Below are 26,851 nucleotides of genomic sequence, written 5' to 3' on the forward strand. Positions count from 1 at the left end.
TTTAATTTGAGGGGTGGAAGTGTTGATCTGGAAACTGAATGGTGTTCCCGGTTTTTCTTTTGGAACATGGGCTTAGTGGTGAGCACAGGATGAAAAGATTGCTGGTTGTTGAGAACTCATTCACCAGGAATGTATTATGTAAGTCAGCAGGAAGGAGGGCGGGATCATTCTCAGAAGCATCCCGCAAGGCCCCTGGAGGCCAGGGTGCTGCTGTGTTAGTCACTGTTTAGAGGTTGCTGTCCTGAGCTGGTGCCAGTCTTGTAATTTCTAACTGGATGGAGTCAAGATCAGTGTGAAGGAGGCTGGGAAGGCAACACCATCAGAAGCCGTGCGTTAGCTGCTCCATACGCAGCTCTGGCCTTTGGGGCAGCTCTGCCATCTTGTGGAATAAATGCTCAGTTTCTCTTGTGAGGTCCAAGTTGGATAGCCTTGCCAGGGTTGCTTTCCTCCCACTTAGCTATTCTGTGACCTCAAAGTATTTTTCCTGCATAAATTTTTTCATTTTTATATTTAAAAGATGTTTTTATTTTGAAATATTGGAAGACATAAAAAGTTGAAAAAATAGTAGAAAGAATTTCTTATATACCTTCAACCAGATTCCCTGTTTGTTAGCAGTTTACTGTTTGCTTCATTATTCTATTCTTTAAAAACTATTTTTCTGAATTATTTGCAAGTAAGTTGCAGACCTTTACCCCTAAGTTCTTCTGTGTTGATTTCCTGATAACTAGAACATTTAATTACATGACCATAATTTAATTATCAAAGTCAGGACCTTATTCAGACTTCATCAGTTCTGATAATGTTCTTCATAGCAAGCGTGGAGGAAACTTTATTCTGAGGGGATCAGGATCCAACTCAGGATGTCACACTGGATTTAATTGTCATGTTTCATTAGTTTCCTTTCAGCTGAAACATTTTTTTCAGTGTTTTTTTGTTTTTCATGACCTTGACATTTCTGAAGAATATGATGTCGTTGAATTTGGGTTTTTTTTTTTATGTATCCAGATAATTAGATTTAGGTTATTCCCTTTTAGCAGCAACACCATGCAAGCGATGTGTCCTTTTCAAGTGCATTCTAACAGGAGCCACATGATATCTGTCCCGTTTATTGATGAAGTTAACTTTGGTCACTTGGCTAAGGGTACTGCCCACCAGGTTTCTCTACTGTAAAGCTGTTATTTTTCCCTTTATAGTTACTAAGTTTCTTGTGAGAGGATACCTTGAGTATATGTAAGTATCTTTATTTACATATACTCAAATATCTGTGTGTTTCTTTATCAGGAATTCACCCATTATTTTAATACTGCTTCTTGCCTGATAAATATTTTTACTCTGATGTCTACCAAATGGTAATTTCTAACTCTCATCATTCCTTCTACATTTATTAGTTTGTATTCTGTTAAGGAAGTACCTGCCTGCCTGCCTTTCCCTCTCTCCCTGATTCTTCCCTCCCTCCCTTCTTTTCTTCCTTCCCTCTTTTTATCCACATGGTCTCATGGAATTTCTTTTGTTCTGTGGGTTATAATGGTTTCTATCATTATTTATTTTAATAACCACGTTGTGGGACCCCTTCAAGCTAGTTCCTGTGTCTTCTTCACTTTCTGGCATAAGAAAATGTAGCACGCTTATCCTGTACTCACCCAACCTTGGATTCAGCCATTTCTCCAGGAAGCCCTGATTTCTTTTAAGTGGTGAATTGTGTTTAGAAATCAAGAGCCGAGTGCTGGGTACACCCAGGGTACGCTCCTGGCATACACAGAGGATACGTGAGAGTTCCTCTTTACCACCTGTTTTCCTAGCTTAAGCTTCTCTCTAGAGCTGTTAACAGTTTGATACCTATCCTTCTGGTTTCCTTCCTATGCATTTTGTAATACCTTTCCCCCCATCTGCAACCACAAATGTACAGTGTACACTGAACAACTTTCTGTTTTCACTTAGCAGTGTATCTTGAGAGTAATTCATATCAGTAAGTATAGAGCTACTTCATTCTTTTAAATGACTAATTAGAATTACATAGTGCTGACTACGGCCATACCACCCTGAACGCACCCGATCTTGTCTGATCTCAGAAGCTAAGCAGGGTTGGGCCTGGTTAGTTCTTGGATGGGAGAAGTACTTAGTGCAGACTTCGCATAATGAACTGCTTCTCTGTTTATGAACATTTTGTTATTTTTTTTATTCCAAACATTTGACTGGAGTTGCTGTATTTAAATCTGTTCACATTTCTCTTTGGTTGCTTTTTGTTGCTTCACAGCTGAGAAAGCTATTGCTTCACAGACCTGAAAAATGTTTTATTCATTATAGTATTTCAAGTACATGTCAAAATAGTGTTAAACTACTGGGGTTATGTGGAGTCGTTGCTGACAAGAATACCAATCATACTGGGGGTCAGTGCTGAGGGCATACACGACAGTGAACCTTATCCTCTGGCTGGAGCAGTGACAAACAGCAGGATCCAGGAGCAGATCCACAGTGCTAAGGAGAGGCTGCAGTAGACAGTTGTTTGTGCCAGGAGTTGATAGCATGTGGTCCCTGAGAACCAGGCCATCTGGCTGCCTTCCTGCATTTGGAGTGAGCTGGGTCTGCATGGAAGTAGACTTGGCTAGACAGGGAGAGGGCACAGCATGAGCAGAGGTGTGAGCTATAAGAGCGTGAAGCGGTCGCTGGGGCCAGCAGTTGGCTGGGGCGGCTGCTAAGGCCTCATTGTGGACTAACTAATGGGAGATGAGTTTGGAAAGCATGATGGTGCTTAGAATTTACATGGGCTTAGAAGGCCAGACTGAGTATTGCCAGCCAGAGTGAATACCATCATCATAAGCAATCTAGCTGTGAGGTTTTGAGGTACTTGGCAATGGGTATATTCCTTCTTCAGGGGATCTTCCCGACCCAGGGATTGAACCTGGGTCTCCTGAGCCACCAGGGAAGCCCATACAAAAAAAGGGTAGTTATATAGGACATGATTTCTAAGCCAGGTCTCAGAAAACATAGTTTAAAAACCTTTTTATTATAAAGATTATGCTTATCATAAAAGGGAAAGTGTAATATAAAGCATTGCCCAAGTAAATAGAAACTGAGAGCTTCTGATCCTACTCTATATTATCTGTTGCTGTGTGGCAGTATTACCACGAACATAGTATCTTAAAATAACACATTTATTTTCTCACAGTGTCTGTGGATGAGACGTCTAGGCACAACTTAACAGGGTTCTCTGCAAGGCTGCAGTCAAGGAGTTGACCAGGGCTGGTTCTCATCTGAAAAATCTACTGAGGAAGGGTCTGCTTCCAGGCTCACACGTTATTGCAGGCTATCAGGCCGAGGGCTGTAGTCTTTTGTGGGCACTCTCAGTTCCTTGCCACATGGCATTCTCCCTTGAGTAGCTCAATAGCTTGTTGCATTTAGCCAGCGTGGGAGAGTGCCTGCCAGTAAGATGGATGTTATGGTCTTACAAAACACAATCATGAAAGTGATCTGCTGTCACCTTTGCCTGTTCTATTAGAGGCAAGTTATACAGGTCCTGCCCACACTCAAAGGGAGGGAATTGCACACAGGAGTGGATGCCCGAGGCAGGGATTATTAGACATTTTATAGTCTCTTTCTACCTCTCTTTCCCCCCCCGCAAAAGAAAAAGAAAGCACTCTTTTAGTATAATTAATAGAGTTATACTATTATTTAAAGCGAATTCAAATTCCATGGACCATTTTTCTCCTCATATTAATTTGGGAGAGGCCAGAGTAGAGGGTGACCTGGGATTTTAAGCCTGGGAGCCTAGGATAGAGCTCCATGCTTTGGCTGCATACTTCCATACAAAGATCTGTTAAACATGATGAAGAACACAGCATTTGAACAATAATACCTGTAACTACTTGCAAATGTTGATTTACATGCTACCTTCTAAAACAGGATTAAATTGCTTCCTGTAGTTTAGCCTGTAACCTAAGGATAATTCCATTACCCCTAGATTTTGAACCAGATGCCCTGAAGGATTTAATTTACATATTATCTGCCCTTTGTAACCTAGTAACTGCTCTCATGTTGACAAAGGACTGTAGTATCCAAAGAGAGGATGATGTCACTTAGCTGGTGTTATCAGTGATGTATGTTCCAGATGAACACTGTGTGTGAGACTTGGGATTGCTGTAGACAGTGGCCCAGGATGCCCTTTGGACACCAGTGGCTCTCCTGGTTGCTTGACTGTGCTCACATCACCATGTTTCTTTTGTCACAGGACCACTGTTCTGGGGAGGAGTATAATATAAAATATAAAAGAATTATATTCTTTCTACTGTAAAATAATATGGGTATTATAACATGGAAGAGATAGGGGAAAAAAATCAGTGTTTTTGGTTTTTTTACTTGGAAGTCTCATAAGCAAACCGTTATCATGGTTTACATTCTTACAATTCTAAAAAAAATACACTTATGTTTTATGTTAGTCATATATAATTTTGTTTTACTGACACTGTTTCTTTTGTGGGTTTTCTTAAGCTTAATTATGCTGTGGATGTTTTACTTCAGAATTCTTTTAAAATGTATAACATTTTTACTGGTTCCATCATTTTGCTGTTCCTGTTGTGCTTTTACTAATTACCACTAACACCTCAGTGTTTGATTAATAAAATGGGACAATTAGATGTTACACTTTTTCAGATCGTGTGCTGGTACATGGACCCCTGGCTGGGATTATGCATAAGTTTTTTAAAGCAAACAACTGTGAGGTCAGTGACAAGCCAGGTGACAGCTAATGTTCAAGTAACCTGCTGCAGTTTGTAAGAGGATTTATCTTCTAATACCTCATGGAAACATGTGGGAACCTTGTGAATATGTAAAATAAGTATTTTTATTCCCATTTAATGAGAAAGAAACTGTCTTGGAGAGGCTAGGGCTAACTCTCTTGTTTGATGGAGTGGTCTGCTGAGGTGAGGACTGTAGGAGAAGTAAAGAATGGAGCATATTCCTCATTTCAGCATTTTCGGAGGAGTGAACATAACCAACTGTAATATAAGTAGAAAGGAACAGATAACTGCAAGTCTTATTTTCCATGAAGTACTTATGGGAATTCAGAGAAGGTAGGACAGAATCCTTTTTGCTCAGAGACCAGGGAAAAAGCTGAACAGGGCTTGGTTTGCATGTGGGAGAGGTATGTCAGAGGCCTGTACTGCCTGAACTGGCAGCTTTTTTGTTTTAATAACTTCATTAAAAAATTATTTATTTTTGTATTTATTTGGCTGTGCTGTGTCTTAGTTGCAGCATGTGGGATCTTTAGCTGTGGCATATGAACTTTTAGTTGTGGCATATGGGATCTAGTTCCTTGACCAAGGATCGAATCCAGGCCCCCTGCATTGGAGCTCAGAGTCTTAGCCACTGAGCACCAGGGGAGTCCGTGAAATGCAGTTTTCTTTATGCATACAGAGGGCTGCCATGTGGGAAAATTAGGATAAAATTGTTAAGTCTGGAACATACAATTTTCATATCTTTAAAAATTTGTTGTGTTCAGAATTGAAATAGTACATTTTGCAAGACTTTCATGAAAAGGGAAAATTACTTAAGTCTTGGGGTGTTTGATCTACTTCTTGAGCCTGAAGCTATAGTTAATTGTGTAATCTATCAGAGTTTGTCACAGGCTGTTATTCATAATTAATTTATCCTCTCTTTGCTGCTTGTCTCACGCTGATGCTTGTGTTGGTTGTGTTTTCTCCAAATGGCAAAGTAAGTTACACTTACAGGCTTAGAATAGAAGGGCTTGCATATCAATGAGTTTATATACTTAACTGAGTTGAGTTTGTGGGGAAATCTTCTTGAAGTTCCATGGTTGAAGATTCATAATTCTCAAATATTTACTACTCCTTCAGACAAAACCAGCAACTCATTTTGTCTTATTAATGTTGCTGTCTTGAAAAGGGCTCTAGCTTTGGCCAGGAGCTTTGTGACAGGATAGCAGGTAGTCTTTTCTCCTGTGGAGTTTATCTGTTTACCTGAGCCCCTGTGATCCTAGAACCACCTCTCAGGCAGGTAGCCCACCTGATTGCCAAGCTTGTTTACCTTTTGCGGTCTAGCTGTTTCCACCTTCTGCTTACTTGTGAGGAATCAAGGGTTTTGCCTTTGTGGGGAAGAATTTTTATCCTGCCAAACTGAATGTATTTCCTTTTGAGAGGCTTATACTGGATTGGTAGACTGTCTGTCTTAATCCATTTGGGTTGCTGTAACAAAATACCATAGACTAAGTATCTTATAAACAACAGAATTTACTTCTCAGAGTTCTGGAGTCTGGGAAGTTCAAGATCAAGGTGCCAGCAGATTCAGTGTCTGTTGAAGCCCAGCTTCCTAGTTCATAAACAGCTATCTTTTTACAGCAACCTCACATGGAGGTACGGGCAAGGGAGCTCTCTGGAGTCTCTTTTATAAAGCCACTAGTCCTGTTCATGAGGGCTCTGCCTTTGTGACATAATCACTTCCCAAATGCTCCACTTCCAAATAACATCACTGGGAATTAAGTTTCAACATAGGAATGTGAGGAGTCTACTGTAGCACTCAGACCAGGTATCTCTTTATTTTAGCAGACAGTTTGACCACATCCCTCTTAAAATCTGTCTATGAACAAAGAGGAAACAGATGTGTGAGTGCATTGGTAATTTGCATAGATCAAGTTCAGTTGGCTTAGGCAATTCTAACCAGAGAGTGTAGATTAGTTGATGTCAGTCTGAAGGTTATTCTGAAGGCTGTCCTCAGCTTTGTACTACTGGATCTTTATTAACAGCCTGGATAAAGACCTAAGAATGTATAGGGTTACAGAGACAAAAGTTACAAAGTTCTTGGACTGAAATAATCAGGTAGAGTTTATTAGGGATAAATGTAACTTCCAACATAGAGTTTGGTAAAACTTTTGGAGAAAATGCACTTTGTGTTTTAAAAAGACAAACCACACGAAGTTCAGGATTTTGGTGGATCAAGCTTGGTACTGTCCAGCACCTAGTATAATGTAATTATTTAAAAAAATGTTTTGGAGAGGGGCTGCATTAGTGAAAGTAAGATGTCCTGAAAGGTGGGGTAATTAATCCCACTGCATGGCCATGCTGGGAATCTTAAAGTTGGTTTCGGACTTCACATTTCTAGTAGGATGTAGAGAAAACTGAATGCTTACCAAGTGATGTGTCTCCTAGCCAGAGCTTATGAGGGCTGGTCGAAGGAGTATTTCACTCTGGTTGATAAGTATGTCTCTAGCCACATTCCATAAATGACAGAAGTCTGTTGACCAGGACTGTTTTCTGTTTGAAACGGCCTGCTTTGCACCGAGTGTGCATGTTATCTTATAGTCCTCTCTCTAACTGTTTTGAAATAGGTGGGAATCTGGATAATCAGAAGAGTTTTAAAAAACCATACACAGCTTATTTCTGCTGCTAATAAAGGGTAGAGCTGGGATTTGAAGTTGGATGGTTTCCATTATTCTGCCCCGAATCTGCAGTGGTGTGCAGTGAGACTGAGGGTGAAGGGAGCTTCTGCCCTTCTGCTGTGAGAGGTTAATTGCTGAAAGACTGTTCATAAGTCACATTTGTTCTTTAATCAAAAATGATACTGTATACATATACTTAAAAAATTATTTATTTATGTATTTATTTATTTTTGGCTGTGCTGGGTCTTTGTTACTGCACAGGCTTTTCTTTAGTTATGGTGCATGGGCTTCTCTTGCTACAGAGCACAGGCTCTAGGGAGAGCAGGCTTCAATAGTTGCAGTTTCTGGGCTCTAGAGCACAGGCTCAGTAGTTGTGATGCATGGGCTTAGTTGCCCTGCAGCATGTGGGATCTTCCCAGACCAAGGATCGAACCTATGTCTCCTGCATTGGCAAGCAGATTCTTTACCACTGAGCCACCAGGTAAGCCCTATACTTTAAAAAAAACTTTCTTTTCCATTATAGCTTATTCCAGAATATTGAACAAAATCGTACTATATATTCACTATTTATTGAACAGATGTTGTTTTAGAATCTTTGCATGCTGTTCATTTAATTCTTTCAAGTCAGTGAAGTAGTTACCATTATTGCTATCTCCACTCTGCATATGAAGGTGCTAGGAGGCAGGAGGAGTAATTAGAGGAGCCAGGATTTGAACCAGGCTGCCCAGCTGCAGAGCCCCCACTTTTAACCACTGTCCTGTCTTTGCCTTATGCAAATGGCTGGTGTGTGTACACAAGGGTGCAAAGGTTCTGAACAGAAAGAGTGGTAATTCTTCATGAAATTGATTCAAAGTGCTCATTATTGTTAACTTTTAAAAAAAAGTTCTAAGGTGTTTGTATTTTGGCTTTTTTTTTTTTTAAATAAATAGTTGATCACAAACAGGGCTTCGGACAGAAGCCGAAGGATAGCTGAGTTTACTGTAGCTGAATTTGACTGCTGTGGGCCTTGGGTGGTAGTGGGCAGGCTTGGTGCTCTCTGACCTCCTCAGACCTTAGGTTTGTTTACACAGTGCTAAGTGGAATTTTCTGCAGTGATTTTTGAAAGATTGTTAGGTGGAAAAGGAACTACTAGGTTGGACCATTTGAAATGGCCAATATCTCACCTTTCTTAACCTATAAAAATGGCAAATTGATATGGTTCAGCTTAATAGGCCAAAAGGGAGGAGAGTCCAGAGAAATTGTATTTTAAGAGAGCATTTTAGAATATATTAGAAGTTTGAATTTTGAATTTCTTTACTGACTTTTTTTTTGTTTTTCTGGTGCAACTGTGTGTGGGGAAAAGTATGTATTCTATTTCATTTCATGTTACTTTTTCTTAACTGTGTCTGACTGATTTGAACCTCTTTCTTTTATCTCTTGTCATGGATAGAAAATGAGTTAAGGCATTCTGCTTTGGGGAAGGGTGTGTGGGTATACATCGGATCATCAAGCCTACCAGTTTTATAATCATACCTTCCTGCTGATTTTGAAATGTAGAGTGTGATTTAGATTGAGTTAAGAATTTTTTTTATTCCTTCTTATTATGGGATGGTACTTGAAAAGGTAATCATATTTACCAAGAGTTCAGCATGCTCTTTGCTTGTAATGAAAATTGTATCACTGCATTTAGAAAAAGGTTGGTTCACTCAAGAAAGGTCCATACATTCAGGATACATTCAGGGTAATCTTGGGTGATGTAATCTGTAGAGTAGGGGTGACTTGAGTTTAAGGTGATTGCTCTCATTGGGATTGAGGGTATTATGAAGGGAGTCTTCAATAAATTGAGTTTCTAATACTCATGATTTCCTGTGACAGCATTACTTTCTATTATTGATGCATGACAGACAGTTGCCTTTTGCTTGTTCGGTTTGGGGCCTGCGTGCGTGCTGAGTCACGTCTGACTCTTTGTGACCCCATGAACTGTAGCCTACCAGGCTCCTCTGTCCGTGGAATTTTCCGGTCAAGGATACTGGAGTAGGTTGCCATTTCCTACTCTGGGAATCTTCCTGACACATCCTGCATCTCCCGTGTCACCTGCATTGGCAGGCAGATTCTTACCACTAAAGCCACCTGGGAAGACTCTTGGTTTAGGGAGGGGGTGTCAAACTTTTTTGTCTCTTTGAATTTGATCATTGAGTTCTTTACATGCCCTCCAGCTTCATTCAGTTGGTTGTCTTTTTTCCTCCTTCTTCTCTGAGTCCTCTTCATTAAACAGAGTACATCATACTGAGAGCTCCAAAACTCTATACTAAAACCTTTGTAATAGTGATTCTCCTTGTGTGAGATCCTTTCGGTTTCATAACCTACCGGAATATTCTCTAGTCCTGCCTACACAAACATTTCTGAATGATGGAAGGTCTGAGTCTGGTCCAACTCATGAGTAACAAGTGCTGGGCTGGATTCCTGGTTTTTTTTCTTTTTTAGGATTTTCCCTTGTTCTTCTGAAACCATGAGAACTTGTGTGGCTGCTTTAAAAAAGAAAAAAAAAAGTTGATCTCTTCTTTCAAGAGATGAATCACAGTTGAGTCTTTGTTATTTACCCTGAAGTTATATCCATTCTTTCAAACAGCAGTGGTCATCGATGTCTCCCTCTACACATGCATGCTGCTCTCTCACTCTATTGCCATGTGTTGTGTTGATGCATGTATTGTAATAGCGCCAATAAGCATGAGGGATCTTTTTTTTTTTTTTTCCAGTAACAAATACTTTAAAGAGAACAAATGATTTTGTGACATCTAAAGCACCAGCCAGCGACCTAAATCACAAGTTTAGGTGCACGGTTGCGGATTGTTTAAAATTTTTCCGCAAAGCCAAACTGTTGCATTATCACATGAAGTATTTCCACGGAATAGAAAAGTCGCCAGAGCCAGAGGAGAACCCAGGAAAGAGGCACGTCCAGACCAGGGGCTCTTCAGCTTCAGACAAGGCCAGCCAGGAGAGCCTGACCAGGAAGCGGGTCTCAGCCAGTTCCCCAAGTAAGCATTTTGGTTCTGCAATGTATCTGTATCATGAAGGGCTGACCCAAAGAGCGGGTGTTAGGTTGGTCTGGTCCAGTCGAATCCCCCCAAATTGAAAATGACAAGTTTTCAGGAATTGCATCATGGAATTATAGCCCTCCTGGAAGAAACAGAAATATCTGACTCTTATTCTTACCTCTATCTCTTGCTGCTCAAGTTACCTTGAGAAAGTCCCTTAGCCTCTGAAGGTATGGAGTGGGGACAGTCAAGGAAGGGGAGCTCCATTGGCAGCCAGCAGGGGAACTAGTACCGAGAATAGCATGGTTGCAATCATCCTCACTCCCCGCCACCCCCGCCCCAACCTGTGCTCCATCCCTGAGCACAAAACAAAACAGAACAAAAGAAAGAACTAAGAGGTGATGTGTGATCTCCTGTGGGGTCCAATTTCATAATAATTGCGTCTGGAGATGTTTTCTGACAACCATGTTTATTTTGCACAGAAGCTACAATGATGGTAGAAAGGGTTACCATAAAAACTCATGTACATGTCTTGTTTATTACAAGAGAACCTTTTTGGAGATTTCTTCTGAAACTTACAGAAATCAAAAAATTACATGTTTCTTGGGGATTGCAGAATAATTAATGAGTTTCCAGTAAATTCTACAAGCTTCCCAGATTCAGTTTTCCTGAAATTGTGACATCATCATATATTTTTTGGTTTGAAGCCTTTCCTTTAAAATACATAGGTGTTGGGTGGTTTATGGAACTTCTGGTATATCTGACATTGTTCCTGAGGAAGTATGGAGTTAGGTTTCAGGACAGTGGGGCAGGGCTATGCAAACTCAGGTGATCTCTGACCTGTGAGAGGTCATTCCTTAGTCAGGCTGTGAAGCATAATGGGTCAGGTGGCCGTTTCTTGGTCATATGTGCTGCATTATCCATTAGAACTATAATATGAGTTAGCATATAATTTTTTCTGGTAGCCATATTTTAAGACATAGAAGGAAACAGATGAAATCTCTTTCAATAAATTTTAACTCAGAATATCCAAAATGTTATCATTTCAGCATATAATCAGTATAAAAATTACTATTTAACAAGCTATTATATTTTCATTTTCTTCTATTCAGCTTTTAAAATCCAGTATGTGTTTTACCCTTCCTGAACATTTCAATTCAGACTAACCATATTTAGGAGCTAGTAGCTGCGGATGGCTGTTGGCCACAGAGTTGGTCCATGCCGCTCGGTTACCCTCAGCTGTAGGCCGTCTAGTTGTGCACTTGGCAAGCCCAAGTATTGAGCTAAAAGGAGCTATGTGAAGAAGGTCAGCTGACCAGTAGTCACGAGGGAGGGCACTCCCCATATGGGCTATAGGCCACTTACCACCTCAGTGACTTCACCAGGGTCCTGCTCAGGTACCCACCAGTGGATGGGGATCTCTCGGAGGAGGCTAGCATGAGTCAAACAGCAGTAGCGTGCATGCATGTGCGTGTCTGACTCTGTGATCCCATGGACCGTAGGCTGCCAGGCTCCTTTCTGTCCGTGAACTTTTCCAGGTAAGAATACTGGAGTGGGTTGTAACCCAGTTTCAGGTGTAAGTCTTTTCTTTTTTTTTCTTTCGGCTGTGCTGGGTCTTCCTTGCAGCACTTAGGCAATGGGCTCCTCATTGTTGATTGTGGCATGTGGGAGCTTTAGTTCTCCTGACCAGGGATTGGACCCGCACCCCCTATATTGAAAGCTGGATTCTTAACCACTGGACCTCCAGAGAAGTCCTTTAAAAAAAAAAAAAGTAAACCATAGTTTCTTTAGACCCCTCCTACTCAGGATCATTAGGTTTGTAGTTTTTTTACTTTTACAGGTGATGTTTCAGGGACTGCCTGTGGACATCCCCTGGGCACAAGCTTTTCTTTTGTGTATTTTACCTAGAAGAGGAATTGCTAGAAGGAATGGTTTTAGTTAATGTACCAGAATATATTTGAAAATGGTGGCTCTGACTTGAACATTCCTGTCCACTCTGTGATTTGTCTGTATCCTTATCAGCTTTTGGTATTATCTGACAGAAATGTGCCCAATCTGAGGAATTTGAAGTGGTTATCTCCTTGTTTTTCTCATTGAGAAAAACATTTGTACTTTTTAGATTAGAGTTGGAATTGTTACAAGTCTTTGCTATTTCTGCTGGGCTCCCACCCTACCCTGTTGTGAGACACAGCCTGAAAGAGGTAGCTGTGGCTTGAGGGATTTGGTCTGCTCTGAGGGCCGTTCTGTCTGAATGCCTCTCTCCGTGCATTGGTCTGGCCTTTTGGTTTGCTGTGGTCAGCTGACCTCTGACTCCTGTCAGCACCCTCCCCTCTTCTTTCCCTTTTCAGTGCTATGGTGGAAGAAAGGAAGGAACAGTAGTAGGGGAGCCTGAAGGCCTGAGTTCGAGACAGCTCTGCCACTCTGATTTTTCAGGTATTGATTAAATACCTCAGTTCTGATATGTAACATGGAGGTTAGACTTCTGGCTCCCACAAAAATGCTGAGAAGGTCTTTATGTTAGGCAGTTAAATCATTTTGAAATGTTGCACACATGTTAAAAGCCGCACTGTTTATAAGAGCCCTAGATTAGAAAACAGCTCAAATGTTTATTCATAGTAGAGTAAATAAATGTGTAAAGAGTAAATCAAGTAAATGAATCGTGGTACCTTGATACAATGGTGAACAGCAGTAAGTGAATGAACTAGTACAGCCACACCTGCCAACATGGGGATATTTCACAAGTACAATGTTGAGCCGGAGAAGGAAACATAAACTCACACATATGATATGATGGATATGTATATAAAGTTCAAAAATAGATTAAAATGAATCTGTTATGTTTGAGGGCTGTACAGTGGTTATCCTTGGGGGTAGGTGGGTGAATGACTGAAGGTGGGGCAGGAGGGAGACTCCTGAGGTGCTGGAGTTTTGTATCCAAGAACTGTAACACCATGTAGTCTGCATGGTGGTTGTAACTGATGATCGTGGTGACTGTCCGAGGAGGGACCTTTCCCAGTGTAGTGCACCCGAGTACAGGGGAGGTGTTTCCCGCCCAAGAAGGTGTGCAGGTCTCTCGTTTGGATGGGAATTCCTGATTAACTGTATTTGAGTGTCTTGATTTGTGTGGAGTGAATATGTGCAGGCTTGAAGTCAGCACACCTGAATTTGAACCCAGCTTCCTCTGTGACCTAGGGCAAATAACCGTGAGCTTCAATTTCTCCATCTGTGAGATGGCAATAACTACCTGCCTCAGAACTTTCTTGTATGAAATGACCTAATGTGAAATGCTTAGCACAGTATCTGGCCTACAGTAAACTCTTAGTAAATACTCAGTCTTTATCTTAGAGACATGAACCTAGGCAGTCACAGAGCTTAGTTTTAAACTCAGCTGACCTCTGATGAACTGCAAAACTAATAGACAAGGTATTGTCATTTTGATAAAATTAAGAAACGTGAGTGAGTGACTTTTCTACTCTTATGTACTGCATTTGGGTCCCATACCAACATACGGACCTGGGGTTTTTAAATTCTCTCTCAACACAGAAGAATCCCTTTCACTGAGGTTTGGAAGTCTGTTGGTGAATTGGAGATTTTTGCCTGCCAGGTTTTTTAAATAACAAGATCTGTCATGGTTATCGGAGAAGGCAATGGCACCCTACTCCAGTACTCTTGCCTGGAAAATCCCATGGATGGAGGAGCCTGGTAGGCTGCAGTCCATGGGGTCGCGAAGAGTCGGACACGACTGAGCAACTTCACTTTCGCTTTTCACTTTCATGCATTGGAGAAGGAAATGGCAACCCACTCCAGTGTTCTTGCCTGGAGAATCCCAGGGACGGGGGAGCCAGGTGGGCTGCCGTCTATGGGGTCGCACAGAGTCGGACACGACTGAAGCGACTGAGCAGCAGCAGCCATGGTTATACTCGCCAGACTGGCAGGGATGGACTATTACAAAATGCTTTAGGGGGAACGAACGGGTCTTTTAAATCCGTATATTTTAACTTGTGACCCCCCTCTGCTGGCCCTTTGAAAATTGGTCTATTTGGTGGCAGAGCATGCCACCCGGGCCCCTCAGCCATTGTTGGGGTCTAGCCTGGTCATTCCTGTACCCTGTACCCCAGATGGAGATTAGGTTTGTGCAGCCAGGAAGGGGCTTGCCCCCTGGTCACCCCATCCCCATCATGTGCACGCAGGACACATAGATGATTTCACAGCTCTGCCAGCCCTGACTGCTGGGATTGCCAGCAGTTCCCAGGCAGGAGGGAACTAGACTGTTCATCCTGCTGTGCTCTAGCTGGTACATTAAAACCCTGGGCACTCATCCTGCCTCTGCCACTAACCAGCAGGAGTCTCAGTTGTCACCATCTCTGAACTGGGGTTACTAGACATGTTGAGCCTTCGTCAGACCCCTCGGTATCCTTCAGAGCCAACGCAGAGTCATGTTCAGAGTATGTCATAGGCCCCAGCCTTTCAGAAGGCACCTGCTGTTCCACACATCGCCCCTCACCTTTCTCACCTCAGAGCCTCCTTCCGTTTCCTCATGGTTTTGCTGGGTACTAGACTAATCTGATAACTAAATTTCTTACGATTTGAAAGAATAAAACCGGCTCAGTAGATCCCCTGTTCTCTCAGGATATCTAGGTTTCACCTCCACTTCCAAGAAAGCTCTTACCTGTAGGTGTGGGATTTCAGAAACTGGGGGAGTTCGGGTGGGGAGATGTTTAAAGGTGAGATTCTGACACCGGGCTGCCTGTGTCCTCGATCACAGGCAGTGTGAACTCTACATAATGCTTAAGTGAAAAGCAGAATGTTACATAGCGTGTGCTGCTTGGGGCCAGTTACTGTAAAATAGTGCCCCCTTTTATGCTGAGTATTTTGATTATGGCTGTTGAGAACTTGGATTCTAATAGATTTCTCATATGGAGATGCCTGGAGCTTCTGGTCCAGGGGCATCAGAAACTGTTCTGCAGAGACCTTTTTGGGTCCTCCAGTCCCCCCAGCCCCCATTTCCTGCTTGGTAGAGTTAGGGAGGAGAAACCGTTCTGGCGTGAAGCCCACAGACTCAGTCTCAGTAGCAGTCCTGCTCCTGTTCATGTGTAATCTGAGCTCTTCACAGGTCTAATTTCCTTTCCAAAATGATGATGTAGAACTAGGTATGCATAAGAAAGGGCTCCTTCCTGTGGGGAGAAAAGCGCAGAAACAGATACAGTGAGAACTTCTAAGCTCTATGTAAAGAATGTATGAAGTGCCATGGCAACACAGATTGAGGTATTTGCCTATAGAGCAGGGGCTGGAAGTTCCAGAGGAGGAGGTGACATTTGAGTTAGCTCTGAAAGGGTGAGGGTAGTAGAGGGTGGACCAGGAGGCAGGGGACTAGGAAAGGAATCCATATGCCAGGAACAAGCAGATCAGAGTTCAGAGTCATTGAGAGGAACAAACTGTTGTCGTCTGTCCCTCAGGTACCCTTCTGACTCTGGCCCTCATGTGTTTCTTCTTCCCTCAGCCAGGCCTTTAGTCAGATACATTAATCTGGAAGGTCAGTTTAAATTTGCTTTTCCAAATGAGGCTTCTTAGAATACCAGAATCCATTTAGTAACTTCTCTTCCAGGGGTGAATTCAGGCTTCCTTGGTGTTGGCTTTTAATTCTGCATAGGTGAGTTCAGTCCTGAGTAGAGATTTGGCCCAGAAAGACTATCTGAGGATCAAGGGGAACCTCACCTGTGCTTATTACCTATTGTTATGTCCATTTCGTTCATATTCTCACTCTGGGTAAACTTTGGCTTAGGCTGAAAGGTGCCTTGGAGTAGCAGAGTGGGAACTTCTTTGTACCTTTTCTTGTGGTGCTAGACTGACCTTCTCATAGAACCGTTCCTTCTCCCCTTAGAGAGAAGGGAGAATTGGAGCTTAATTGGGATGTAGATTATGGTGCCTTAAAGAGACAACCGAAGAGGCTGGCTTAAGATGAGGTTAATTTATGTCTCTGGCCAAACTGTAGGCTTCCTACGGTGACTCTGCTCTGGTCTGAGCAGTTGTCCAGGGCCAGCTTCCTCCTCAGTATCCCACCAGCCCAGGGTGGTGTTCTCTCTGCGTGGATCAGCATCGCTCACTACCTTGTCTGTCTTTCAGCTGCTGGTAAGGGAAGGGTGAGGCTTGCCTTTTTCTTTTAAGGGCACATCTCAGAAGTGCCACACATCACCTCTGTTCATATCCCATAAGCCAGGACATCTGGATATCCACACCTGGCTTAGGGGAAGCTGGCAAGTATACCCTTTTCCTGTGGGAGAGGTGGAGAAGTGGGTATTAGGGAATGCATAGTAGTCTCTGTCGTTTGAGGTAAGGTGGAAAAAGGTAGGACTTGAGGGAGGGGTTTAGTGGAGGGCTCCTTTGGGCCAAAATCTGGGTGGGATCCATGGTGGGGGACTGATGGGAGATGAGGCTGGAAAGATAGACAAGATGAAGTGACGGTGTTAGGAAGCCATGAGACGGCTTCCTCTGATGGGCAGTGAGGATCCCTCCAAGGGCATACACACTCCTGCTGTGCCCTCAAGATGCCGTCCCCTCATGCAGGTGACAGCAGGCTCTGGTCACTGCTTGTCCCCAGCGTGTGGCGGTGCTCTGTGGTGTACAGGCACTTCCCCTGTGGATGTCGTTTTTTCCTGCTTCCCTCCTGGAAGTCTGGTGTCCTTTTGCTCTCACAGCACAGTGAGGGTCTGAGGGAGAAGTAGAGAGCAGGCTATACAGAGGGAGTGAGAAGGGCTCTGGTTTTCTCCTGACGGCCACCTGCAGCCTGGGGGTAGGACAAGTGGCCCCATCCCAGAAAAGCCTGGCCCTCCTCAGGTGACAGGCTGCTGCCTGCTCCAGGGCCCTGGCAGGAAGTCACTCTTTGTCCAAGTCTGAGCTTTCGGGAAGAAGCCCTGCAGCCAAGCGTCTGTTCTGTGGGTCGTGGAACAATTGGTCAAGCTGTTTGGAGAGAGACCTGACCACAAACCAGCCCCACTTTCCGGGGAGAGAGTATCATAGGCAAGGTAACACCAGCACCTGTTTGAGTCCTTGTTACATGCCGGCCACTGTCCTGAGTTCTTTACTTAGACCGGTACTGTTGTGCCCACTTGATGGGTCAGACACTGGTGCTGATGAGATGGATTAACTTGAACAGCATCAACACATCTAGCACTTGGCATAGCCAGGATTTGAACTTAGTTGCAGCGCACATACTCTCCCCTCTAGGCCGTACACCAGGGAAGGGTGCCCTGCCACTGGGCCCTGCAGTGGGGAACAGAAGTGCCTCCTTGCAGGAGACTTCCTGTGCACATGGCTAGACCGAACGCGTGAGTTCTTCTTGTTGTCACCTTGTCTGTCCCTGTTCCTCAGGGACTCACCTGAGTTAGCTTAGTCCCTGCTGGACAGTTCTCCCTATGGGTTCTGCCGCCTCAGGCCACGTGTGACTTGACAGTCTTCAACCAGAAGCTAGGGTGAGCCTATGAAAGCTTGCTCTCTTCCCTCTGTGTTCAAGAAACACAGATTCCTATAGAACAACTTTGTAAAATATCTCTTCTTTTTATCCTCATTGCTTACTTCTCTAATTGAAGCCTCAGAAGGGGACTCTTTAAGACTTAATATGACCGTATTTCTGAACAGCTGCAACACTTAGGATGCTTTTAGTTACAAGTAACAGGAAACCCAGTTCAATTTGATTTTGCAATAAAGGGGATGTGTGAGTACGCGTTAATAGGGAAGTCTGGGGAAGGTGTACTGCTCCAGGACTGTCGGTTGTCTTAGCATGTCACCTCTCACTGCTGTTTTTACATTAAACCCTTGTGGTCAGAGGATGGAAGCCAGTAGCATTTAAGGCTTCATGCCACTTCATTCAAATCTAACAGTAAAGTAAGAACATACCCTTTTTATAAACTTTGGACCAGAGTCCCAAGTTCGGGTTTGATTAATTTATTCCTGTACCTGCCTTATGAACCAGTTGGCCAAGGCTCAGATTGTCCAAGCCTATCACTGTGACAAGAGGCATGGGATTACTCTTATGTATTTAAGTGAGTTTGAGGTTAATCCTGTCCAGACCCTTAAATGCTGCACAGAGAAGGAAGGGTAGAAGAGATTCTGGGCTATACCTGCAATGTCTGTTGCACCCAGCAAGTCCACCCAGCAGATCCTGCTAGGCAAGGAAAGGGTGGTGCCGGCGTTGAATTATAGAGCAGTTGGCATACTCTGTGCTCATTTCCTATTTCAGGGACAGTGCACAGGGCCCACACATGGCCCAAGAACTCAGACCCATGTATCTGAGTTCATCTTTTCTATATATTAATTTGTATGATCTTGCATCTTCCCTGAACTTCACTTTCTCCTCTGTAAAGTGGTAATCATGTTAAGATATAGATGCATTTTGTTCAAAATTGAGGTTGATCAGTTTGAAGTTGTGCAATATAAAAAGCCTTATGTATAAAATTTGAATTAATGCAAATCCTACCAAATTGAGAAAATTCATCAACCATATGATTTCAAAGCTGGTAGGCCAATGAAAGTGTGTTCTTTATGCCTTTATTTTCTGGGAATATTAGTCATGAATTATGTGAATTTGAATAATGTGGGGTCTTCAGGAATCTCTTGTATGGAATGAACTTCCCCATCTTTTTTCTTACAGCCTGTGGGTTCCCTAAAGGATGCAATGCTGTTTTATAAAATGTGAAATGCAAAAAATGTTGTTGCTAGAGAAACCCAAAGGAACTCCCATAACTGGGCATGCCCTGGATTTGGCAGTTTATACCCTACGCTTGTACCTTTCCTTCTCGAGGATTCAGAACTTAGGTTGTATCTCTTCAGCCAGATCTGCTAGTGTTTGGGTTAATGTTGTTAGCATTACATTAAGCTAATGGATACAGCTACTTTAGTTTGAAGGTCATTAAAACCTGAGTTTACAAATCAAGAACTGGACTGAGCAGTAGTTTTTATATGTGTGTGGGTGGAGGTACATCAAATCACATCAATCATTTGCTCAAATTCATAGTAAAGACCAATATCCTGGTAAAGCATAAACTGTTTTATTTCTCCCATTTCAGTGTTATATATTATCTTGTTTTCTTGTCTTATTGTGCTAGCTAGGATGTCTAGTACCATGGTGAGTAGGAGTGTTGAGACGGTACATCCTTGCCTTGTTCCTGATCTTAAGAGAAAACATCCAGTTCTCAACATAAATATGAAGTTAGCTGTACGTTTTTTTGTATCAGTAGATGTCCTTTATTCCTAGTTCTCTGAGAATTTTTATCATGAATGAGTGCTGGATTTTGTCAAATGCTTTTTCTGCATCAGTTGATATATTAGTTTTCTTTTTTAGTCTGTTGATATGGTTGTTGTTGTTTAGTTGTTGGACATTGTCCAGTTCTTTGGGACCCATGGACTGCAGCGTGCCAGATTCTTCTGTCCTCCACTGTCTCCTGGAGTTTACTCAAATTCATGTCCTTTGAGTTGGCGATGCTATCTAACCATCTCATCCTCTGTTGGCTCCTTCTTCTCTTGCCTTCAATCTTTCCCAGCATCAGGGTCTTTTCCAATGAGTTGGCTCTTCCCATCAGGTGGCCAGAGTATTGGAGATTCAGCTTCAGCATCAATCCTTCCAATGAATATTCAGGGTTCATTTCCTTTAGGATTGACCAGTTTGATCTCTTTGCTGTCCAAGGGACTCTCAACAGTCTTCTCCAGGACCACAGTTCGAAAGCATCAGTTCTTTGGTGCTAAGCCTTATGGTCCAACTCTCACATCCATACATGACCACTGGGAAAACCATAGCTTTGACTATGTGGACCTTTGTTGGCAAAGAGATATCTCTGCTTTTAATACACTGTCTAGGTTTGTCACAGCTTTCCTTCCAAGGAGCAAGTGTCTTTTAATTTCATGGCTGCAGTCACTGTCCATAGTGATTTTGGAGCCCAGGGAAAGAAAATCTGCCACTGTTTCCATTGTTTCCCCATCTATTTGCCATGAAGTGATGGGACCAGATGCCATGATCTTCGTTTTCTGATTGTTGAGTTTCAACCCAGCTTTTTCACTTTCCTCTTTCACCTGCATCAAGAGGCACTTTAGTTCCTCTTCACTTTCTGCCATTAGAGTGATATCATCTGCATATCTGAGGTTGTTGATATTTCTCCCAGCAATCTTGATTCCAGTTTGTGATTCATCTAGCCTGGCATTTCAAATAATGTACTCTACACAAAAGTTAAATAAGCAGGGTGACAATATACAGCTTGACACAATTCTTTTCCAATTTTGAACCAGTCCATTGTCCACGTCCAATTCTAACAGTTGCTTCTTGACCCTTAAATAGGTTTCTCAGAAGACATGTATGATGGTCTTATACTCCCATCTCTTTAAGAATTTTCCAGTTGGTTGTGATCCACACAGTCAGAGGCTTTAGCAGAAGTAGATATTTTTCTAGAATTCCCTTGCTTTCTCCATGATCCAATGAATGTTGGCAATTTGATCTCTGGTTCCTCTGCTTCTTCGAAACCCAGCTTGTACATCTGGAAGTTCTTGATTCACATTCTGGTCAAGTTTAGCTTGGAGGATTTTGAGCATAAACTTGATAGCATGTGGAAAGAGTGCAGTTGTACAGTAGTGCAAACATTCTTTGGCATTGCCCTTCTTTGGGATTGGAATGAAAACTTATCCCCTTCATGGATCACAGCTTTCTTGTGGCGAAGGAGCTTGTGTAATTCAATGAAGCTTTGAGCCATGCCGTGCAGGGCCACACAAGACAGATGGGTTATAGTGAAGAGTTCTGACAAAACATGGTTCACTGGAGGAGGAAATGGTGAACCACTCCAACATTGTTGCCTCAAGAACCCCAGGGACAGTATGAAGAGGCAAAAAGATATGACACTGGAAGATGAGCCCCCCGGGTTGGAAGGTGTCCATTATGCTACTGGAGAAGAGTGGAGGACAATTACTAATAGCTGCAGAAAGAATGAGGTGCCTGGACCAAAGTGGAAATGACACTCAGTTGTGGATATATCTGGTGGTGAAAGTGAAGTCCAGTGCTGTAAAGAACAGTATTGCGTAGAAACCTGGAATGTTAGGTCCAAGAATCAGGGTAAACTGGACATGGTCAAGCAGAAGATGACCAGAGTGAACATCGGCATCTTAGTAATCAGTGCACTAAAATGGACAGGAATGGGCGAATTTAATTCAGATGACCTTTATATCTACTACTGTGGACAAGAATCCCTTAGAAGAAATGGAGCAGCCATCATAGTCAACAAAAGAGTCCAAAATGCAGTACTTGGGTGCAATCTCAAAAACAACAGAATGAACTAAGTTCATTTCCAAGACAAACCATTCAGCATCACAGTAATCCAAGTCTGTGCCCCAACTACTGATGCTGAAGAAGCTGAAGTTGACTGGTTCTGTGAAAATGTACAAGACCTTCTAGACTAAAACTAACATCAAAAAAAAAAAAAAAAAATGTTCTTTCCATCCTAGGGGATTGGAATACAAAAGTAGGAAGTCAAGAAATGCCTGAAGTAACACGCAAGTTTGGCTTCAAAGTACAAAGTGAAGCAGGGCAAAGGCTAACAGTCTTGTCAGGAGAACACACTGGTCATAGCAAACACCCTCTTCCAACAACACAGGAGACAATTCTACACATGGACATCACCAAATGGTCAATATTGAAATCACACTGATTATATTCTTTATAGCTGGAGATAGAAAAGCTCGATACAGTCAGCAAAAACAAGACCTGGAACTGACTGGCTCAGATCATCAGCTCCTTATTGCATAATTCAGGCTTATATTGAAGAAAGTAGGGATAATATATCCCCAACTGAATGCAGAGTTCCAGAGAATAGCAGGGAGAGATTAAGAAGGCCTTTTTAAATGAACAATGCGAACAAATAGAGGAAAGCAATAGACTACATTAATTGTTGAGCTAGCCTTCCTTTATACCTGGCATAAATCCCAGTTGGTCGTGGTACATAAGTTTCTTTATACATTGTTGGATTCAATTTGCTATTATTTTTGCATTTATGTTCATGAGAGAAAATGGTCTTTAGATTTTCTTTCTTGTAATGTCTTTATCTGATTTTAGTATTAAAGTAATGCTGGCTGCATAGAATGAGTTCTAGTGGGCATTGCAGAAATGAGTTGTTTTGTTTCTATTCCTGAGAAAGACTGGTCCCAGGATTAGAGGAAAAGTAAATATTTTTGGTACCTTTTATGACATTTAGAAGACTTTTTTTTTCATTTAGAAGACTTTTAACCATATTTTGCTAATCAACTACATGATGTTGGCGAAGTCAACTTGTTTCTTTGGGCCCTGATTTTTGTTTGCTTTTGGCCACACCACAAGGCGTGTGGAATCTAGTTCCCAGACCAGGGATCAAACCCACGCCCCTGCAGTGAAAGTGCAGAGTCTAACCACTGGACCATCAGGAAAGTCCCTGGGCCCTATTTTCTTAATCTTAAAAACAGTATTTTTGTAAATTAGACTGAGGTCTTTCCTAGAGTTCTTGTTTTTGAGCTTTGTTCCCCAGTTGCAGAGTATTTTAACAGGAAGGGAGCTTAGAGACCCTAATGTCCTGTGTTCTTTAGCCAGTAGATTAACTTCTGCCCGTAGAGCTAGGCTTGCTAGCTGGGAGATGCAGCCCACCGTCTTCTCTGATAGTTCCTGGATGTCTGATTGGGAGAGGGGCTTGGGCGATAGTGCTGACTTGGTGCTAGACAGCCAGATGAACCTGTTTTTAAATGTCTTTATGATATCAAGCTGGTGTCTGCCTCACCAAGCTTCAGTTTCCTCATCTTTAAAGCTGGAATGATATACACAGTTGGTTGTCAGGATTGAATGAGATACTTGCAATCGTTGCACACAAGTGCTCAGTTAAAATCCGTTGAATCTGGATGTTCACTCTGTTCCACACTTGCTTTGTGATCCATCTTGATTCCACATCAGAGTCACTTGAAGAGTATTTTTAAAAAACCCTGATGCCCTTGAAAACATTTTGCTAAGTTAAAGAAGCCAGACACAAAAGGTCACATATTGTATGTATATGAAATGCCCTAAATGGATGAATCCACAGAGCCAGATGGAGATTGCTGGTTGCCAAGGGTTGAGGGTTTGGGGAAAATCTGCTTAATGGGAAGTGGTTTTACTCCGAAGTGATGGGAAGGTTTTGGAACTAGGGTAGAACTGGTTGCACAGTATTGTGTACTACATGCTGCTGGATCGTTCCTTCTCAGCCCCGCCCCGCCCCCCTCCCTACAGCTTTATTAAAGCTTACTTGTTGTGGTTCAGTGGACTGCATACATTTATGCATATATTTATATTGTATAATTTAAATATGTACCTGGTTATTACCACAGTAAGATGGTAAACCTATCGATCATCTCTTAAAATTTCCTTGTGCCCTCTTTTAATTCCTCTTTTCCATTCCTCCCCACTCTCTCATCCCCAGGTAGTCACTATTCTGCTTTATATTTTAGAGATTAGTTTTTCAGTTTCTAGAATTTTATATACATGGAATCATGCAGTATGCACTAGATTTTATGTGACTCCTTTTACTCAGTATACTTATTTCACTTATAAGTATTTACTTTTGTTGTTGCATATTATTTATATGCAACGTATTTATACTTTTATTGTTGAAAGTATTTCATTGTATAAATACACCACAAATTATTTGTCCATTCACCTGGTAATGGACATTTGGGCAGTTTTCAGCTTGGGAGATTACAACTAAAGCTGTGGGCATTCATCTACAAGTCTCAGTGTGGACATAAGTTATCCTTTCTCTCAGGAGTGGGATGGCTGGGTCAGAGGATATGTGTATGTTTAAACATGTCTTAACATTGAAAGAGTAAAGCATGAGCAGTTATTTGAAATGCTACAGATAATGCTTGATAAGAAAGAAGAAACAACTGGAGTTTTGCAATGGTGAAGCTATTAATAACTTGAAAACTGCAGCTTCAGTTGAGTGGTAGGTGGGAAGATTTTTAGGTGGGAATTAGGAAAACTGAATTGAGAAGTTTGGTAGGAAGTGTTGATAACTTCAGAAACTTTGCTGTGAAAAGAGTTGTGGCTTTTGGAAGGTGTGAATTGTTCCTTTTTAAATGGATATTTTTATATGGTGTGAATTGTACTTCAATTATTAAAGAAAAAAGAAGAAAAAAAAGAAAAAAGAAGAATCATCATCATCATCTAGCAAACAAAATCCTGACATTCAGGATTCAAACCAGTTAAATCAGAATCTTTGTGTGTAGGACCCGGGCATTCATTTTCTGAAATCTTTCTTGGTGATTGCAAAATGTAGCCAGTGTTCAGGAATAGTGATCTAAGTAAGGTTGGCAAACTTTTTCTGTAAAAGACCAGACAATAAGTATTTTCAGCTTTGAGGGCCAGAATATCTCTATTTTTACTCCTCACATCTGTCACTGAAGCATGGCAGCAGCCGCGGTCAACATTTAACAAATGAGCATAGTGTATTTCAGTAAAACTTATTTCCAATAACAAGCAGTGGGCTAGAGTTTGCCAGCCCCTAGTCTAAAGACTCAGAAGGGGCTTTAGAGAAGGGGCTGCAGCAGAGTGCTGAGGGAGATGGAAGATGACCTCCCAGGCAGTACCCAATCGGGAACTGTGTTCTTCTGCCCATTTTAGTTCTTAGTTACTTAAGCATAAATATCCTGGAATTGAAAACAGAATGTTAGAATTCCAACACTTACACGCTTCTATTTAATTCTAGCTGCAAAAGACAAGGAGAAGAATAAAGAGAAGAAATTCAAAGAGTTTGTGAGGGTGAAACCAAAGAAGAAAAAGAAAAAGAAAAAGAAAACCAAACCTGGTAAATTTTCCCCGGGGCATTTCACTTGGGTTTCCTTACAGGTAAGAGGGGTTGCTTCATAGTCCTGCCTCTGAGGAGAGGAAGGGTCAGCAAGCCTATAATGGAGCTTGTGGGATCAGCCTAGCATGGGCAGTGACAGGGGAAGAGCCCACTTACCCTGGGTGCCTCAAGGCCGCACTGGCGTATAGAAAGCCCTCCCTCGTGCTGCCTTGGCCAGCATCGCCCTATCACAGTGAAAGCATCATTGTAGGAGAGGATATGCAGGTGAATAACTGTATTTATTTGCATACACAGCTCTTTCTTAGTTTTTATTGTATTTATTTGTAAACTGTAATTTTGTGTTGGTGTAGAGCCAGTTAACAATGTGGTGATAGTTTCAGGTGAACAGCGAAGGGGCTCAGCCATATGCGTGTACCGATTCTCCCCTGTACTCCCTTCTCATCCAGGCTGCCACATAACATGAACAGAGTTCCCTGTGCTACACAGTAGGACTTTGGTTACCCATTTTAAATATAGCAGTGTGTACATGTCCATCTCAAACTCCCTAACGCTTTCCCCATTCCTTCCCCCGGGCAACTGTAAGTTCGTTCTCTAATTATGTGCACATACAACTCTTAAATGTACATTTCTGAACCCTTTTAAGAAAGGATATATCTCTTTAAAAGTATGTGTCTAGCTCCAACAAAAATGCCGATTTTTAAGAAAATCAGTGCTCCAGTCTTGGGAGCTAAAGGAATGCCACATTTTATTCTCAAACCATCTTCTGGCTGAGAGGGTGGTGAGGAAGGCTTTGGTTTTGAGGTTCTTAGAGGTAACTGTAAGTATTAACCTGTACCCTTTTGTAGCTGAATTCCTCCTGAGGATTTGAGCTGTTTGACCAGCAGAGCTGTTGGTTGGATGGTATTGATTCTGGAATGCCCTGGTGATGTCTGGGGGTGCTAATTTCTTCTTGATCTTGTTCTTCCAGAATGCCCTTGCAGTGAGGAGGTCAGTGACACTCCCCAGGAACCTTCTCCACCTAAGACATTTGCTGTTACCAAGTGTGGTTCCTCACACAAGCCTGGTGTCCATATGAGCCCACAGATCCAAGGCTCAGAGTCTGGAAACCACAGAGGGAAAGTGAAAGTGTCTGGTAAGGAGGCTGCCTGCTGGCTTGACCATTTGTACAACACTATAGTCTGAGCATGCTGGCTTTACGTTGATATTGTAGTCTACTCTCAGGCCTTCTGCAAGTAATTGTTAGATCTTTTAAATAAAAAGTACATCAAATAAATGGAGAAGAAAATGGCAACTCACTCCAGTATTCTTGCCTGGAAAATCCCATGGACAGAGGAGCCTGGTAGGCTACAGTCCATGGTGTTGCAAAAGAGTTAGCAGCTGAAAAAAAAACAGACATCAAATGAAATAGGCCATTAGCTATACCTTTCCTGAATTGCCCTTCTCTCCAAATTTGGTCTTAATAGAATGTCTCATAGGTACCCCTCAGCCAGTGTGTCTATAACCAATTTCATTATCCCTCTTTCCCTTGCACACCTGCCTCCGTTTTCCTTCATTTCTTGTTGGTGGCCTCTGCATATAACCTGGTTTCTTGGGGAAATCCAAGTCAACCTTGAAGCTTC

At 42.2% G+C, this 26,851-nt stretch overlaps 1 protein-coding gene across 3 annotated transcripts in view; it reads left to right on the plus strand.

The window, feature by feature from the left end:
- Positions 1-26,851, plus strand: part of PHF20 (PHD finger protein 20) — a 127,781-nt gene that overhangs the window by 73,158 nt on the left and 27,772 nt on the right. For 2 of the 3 annotated variants that reach the window (XM_070801583.1, XM_019972344.2), the window contains 3 exons: positions 10,123-10,401; positions 25,134-25,232; positions 26,200-26,364. In XM_070801583.1, coding sequence (XP_070657684.1) covers positions 10,123-10,401; positions 25,134-25,232; positions 26,200-26,364 — 543 coding nt within the window. The remainder of the gene's footprint in view (positions 1-10,122; positions 10,402-25,133; positions 25,233-26,199; positions 26,365-26,851) is intronic. The other variant, XM_070801584.1, reaches the window with a different exon arrangement.

The sequence above is a fragment of the Bos indicus genome, chromosome 13, assembly GCF_029378745.1.
Source record: "Bos indicus isolate NIAB-ARS_2022 breed Sahiwal x Tharparkar chromosome 13, NIAB-ARS_B.indTharparkar_mat_pri_1.0, whole genome shotgun sequence".
Classification (NCBI taxonomy): Eukaryota; Metazoa; Chordata; class Mammalia; order Artiodactyla; family Bovidae; genus Bos; species Bos indicus.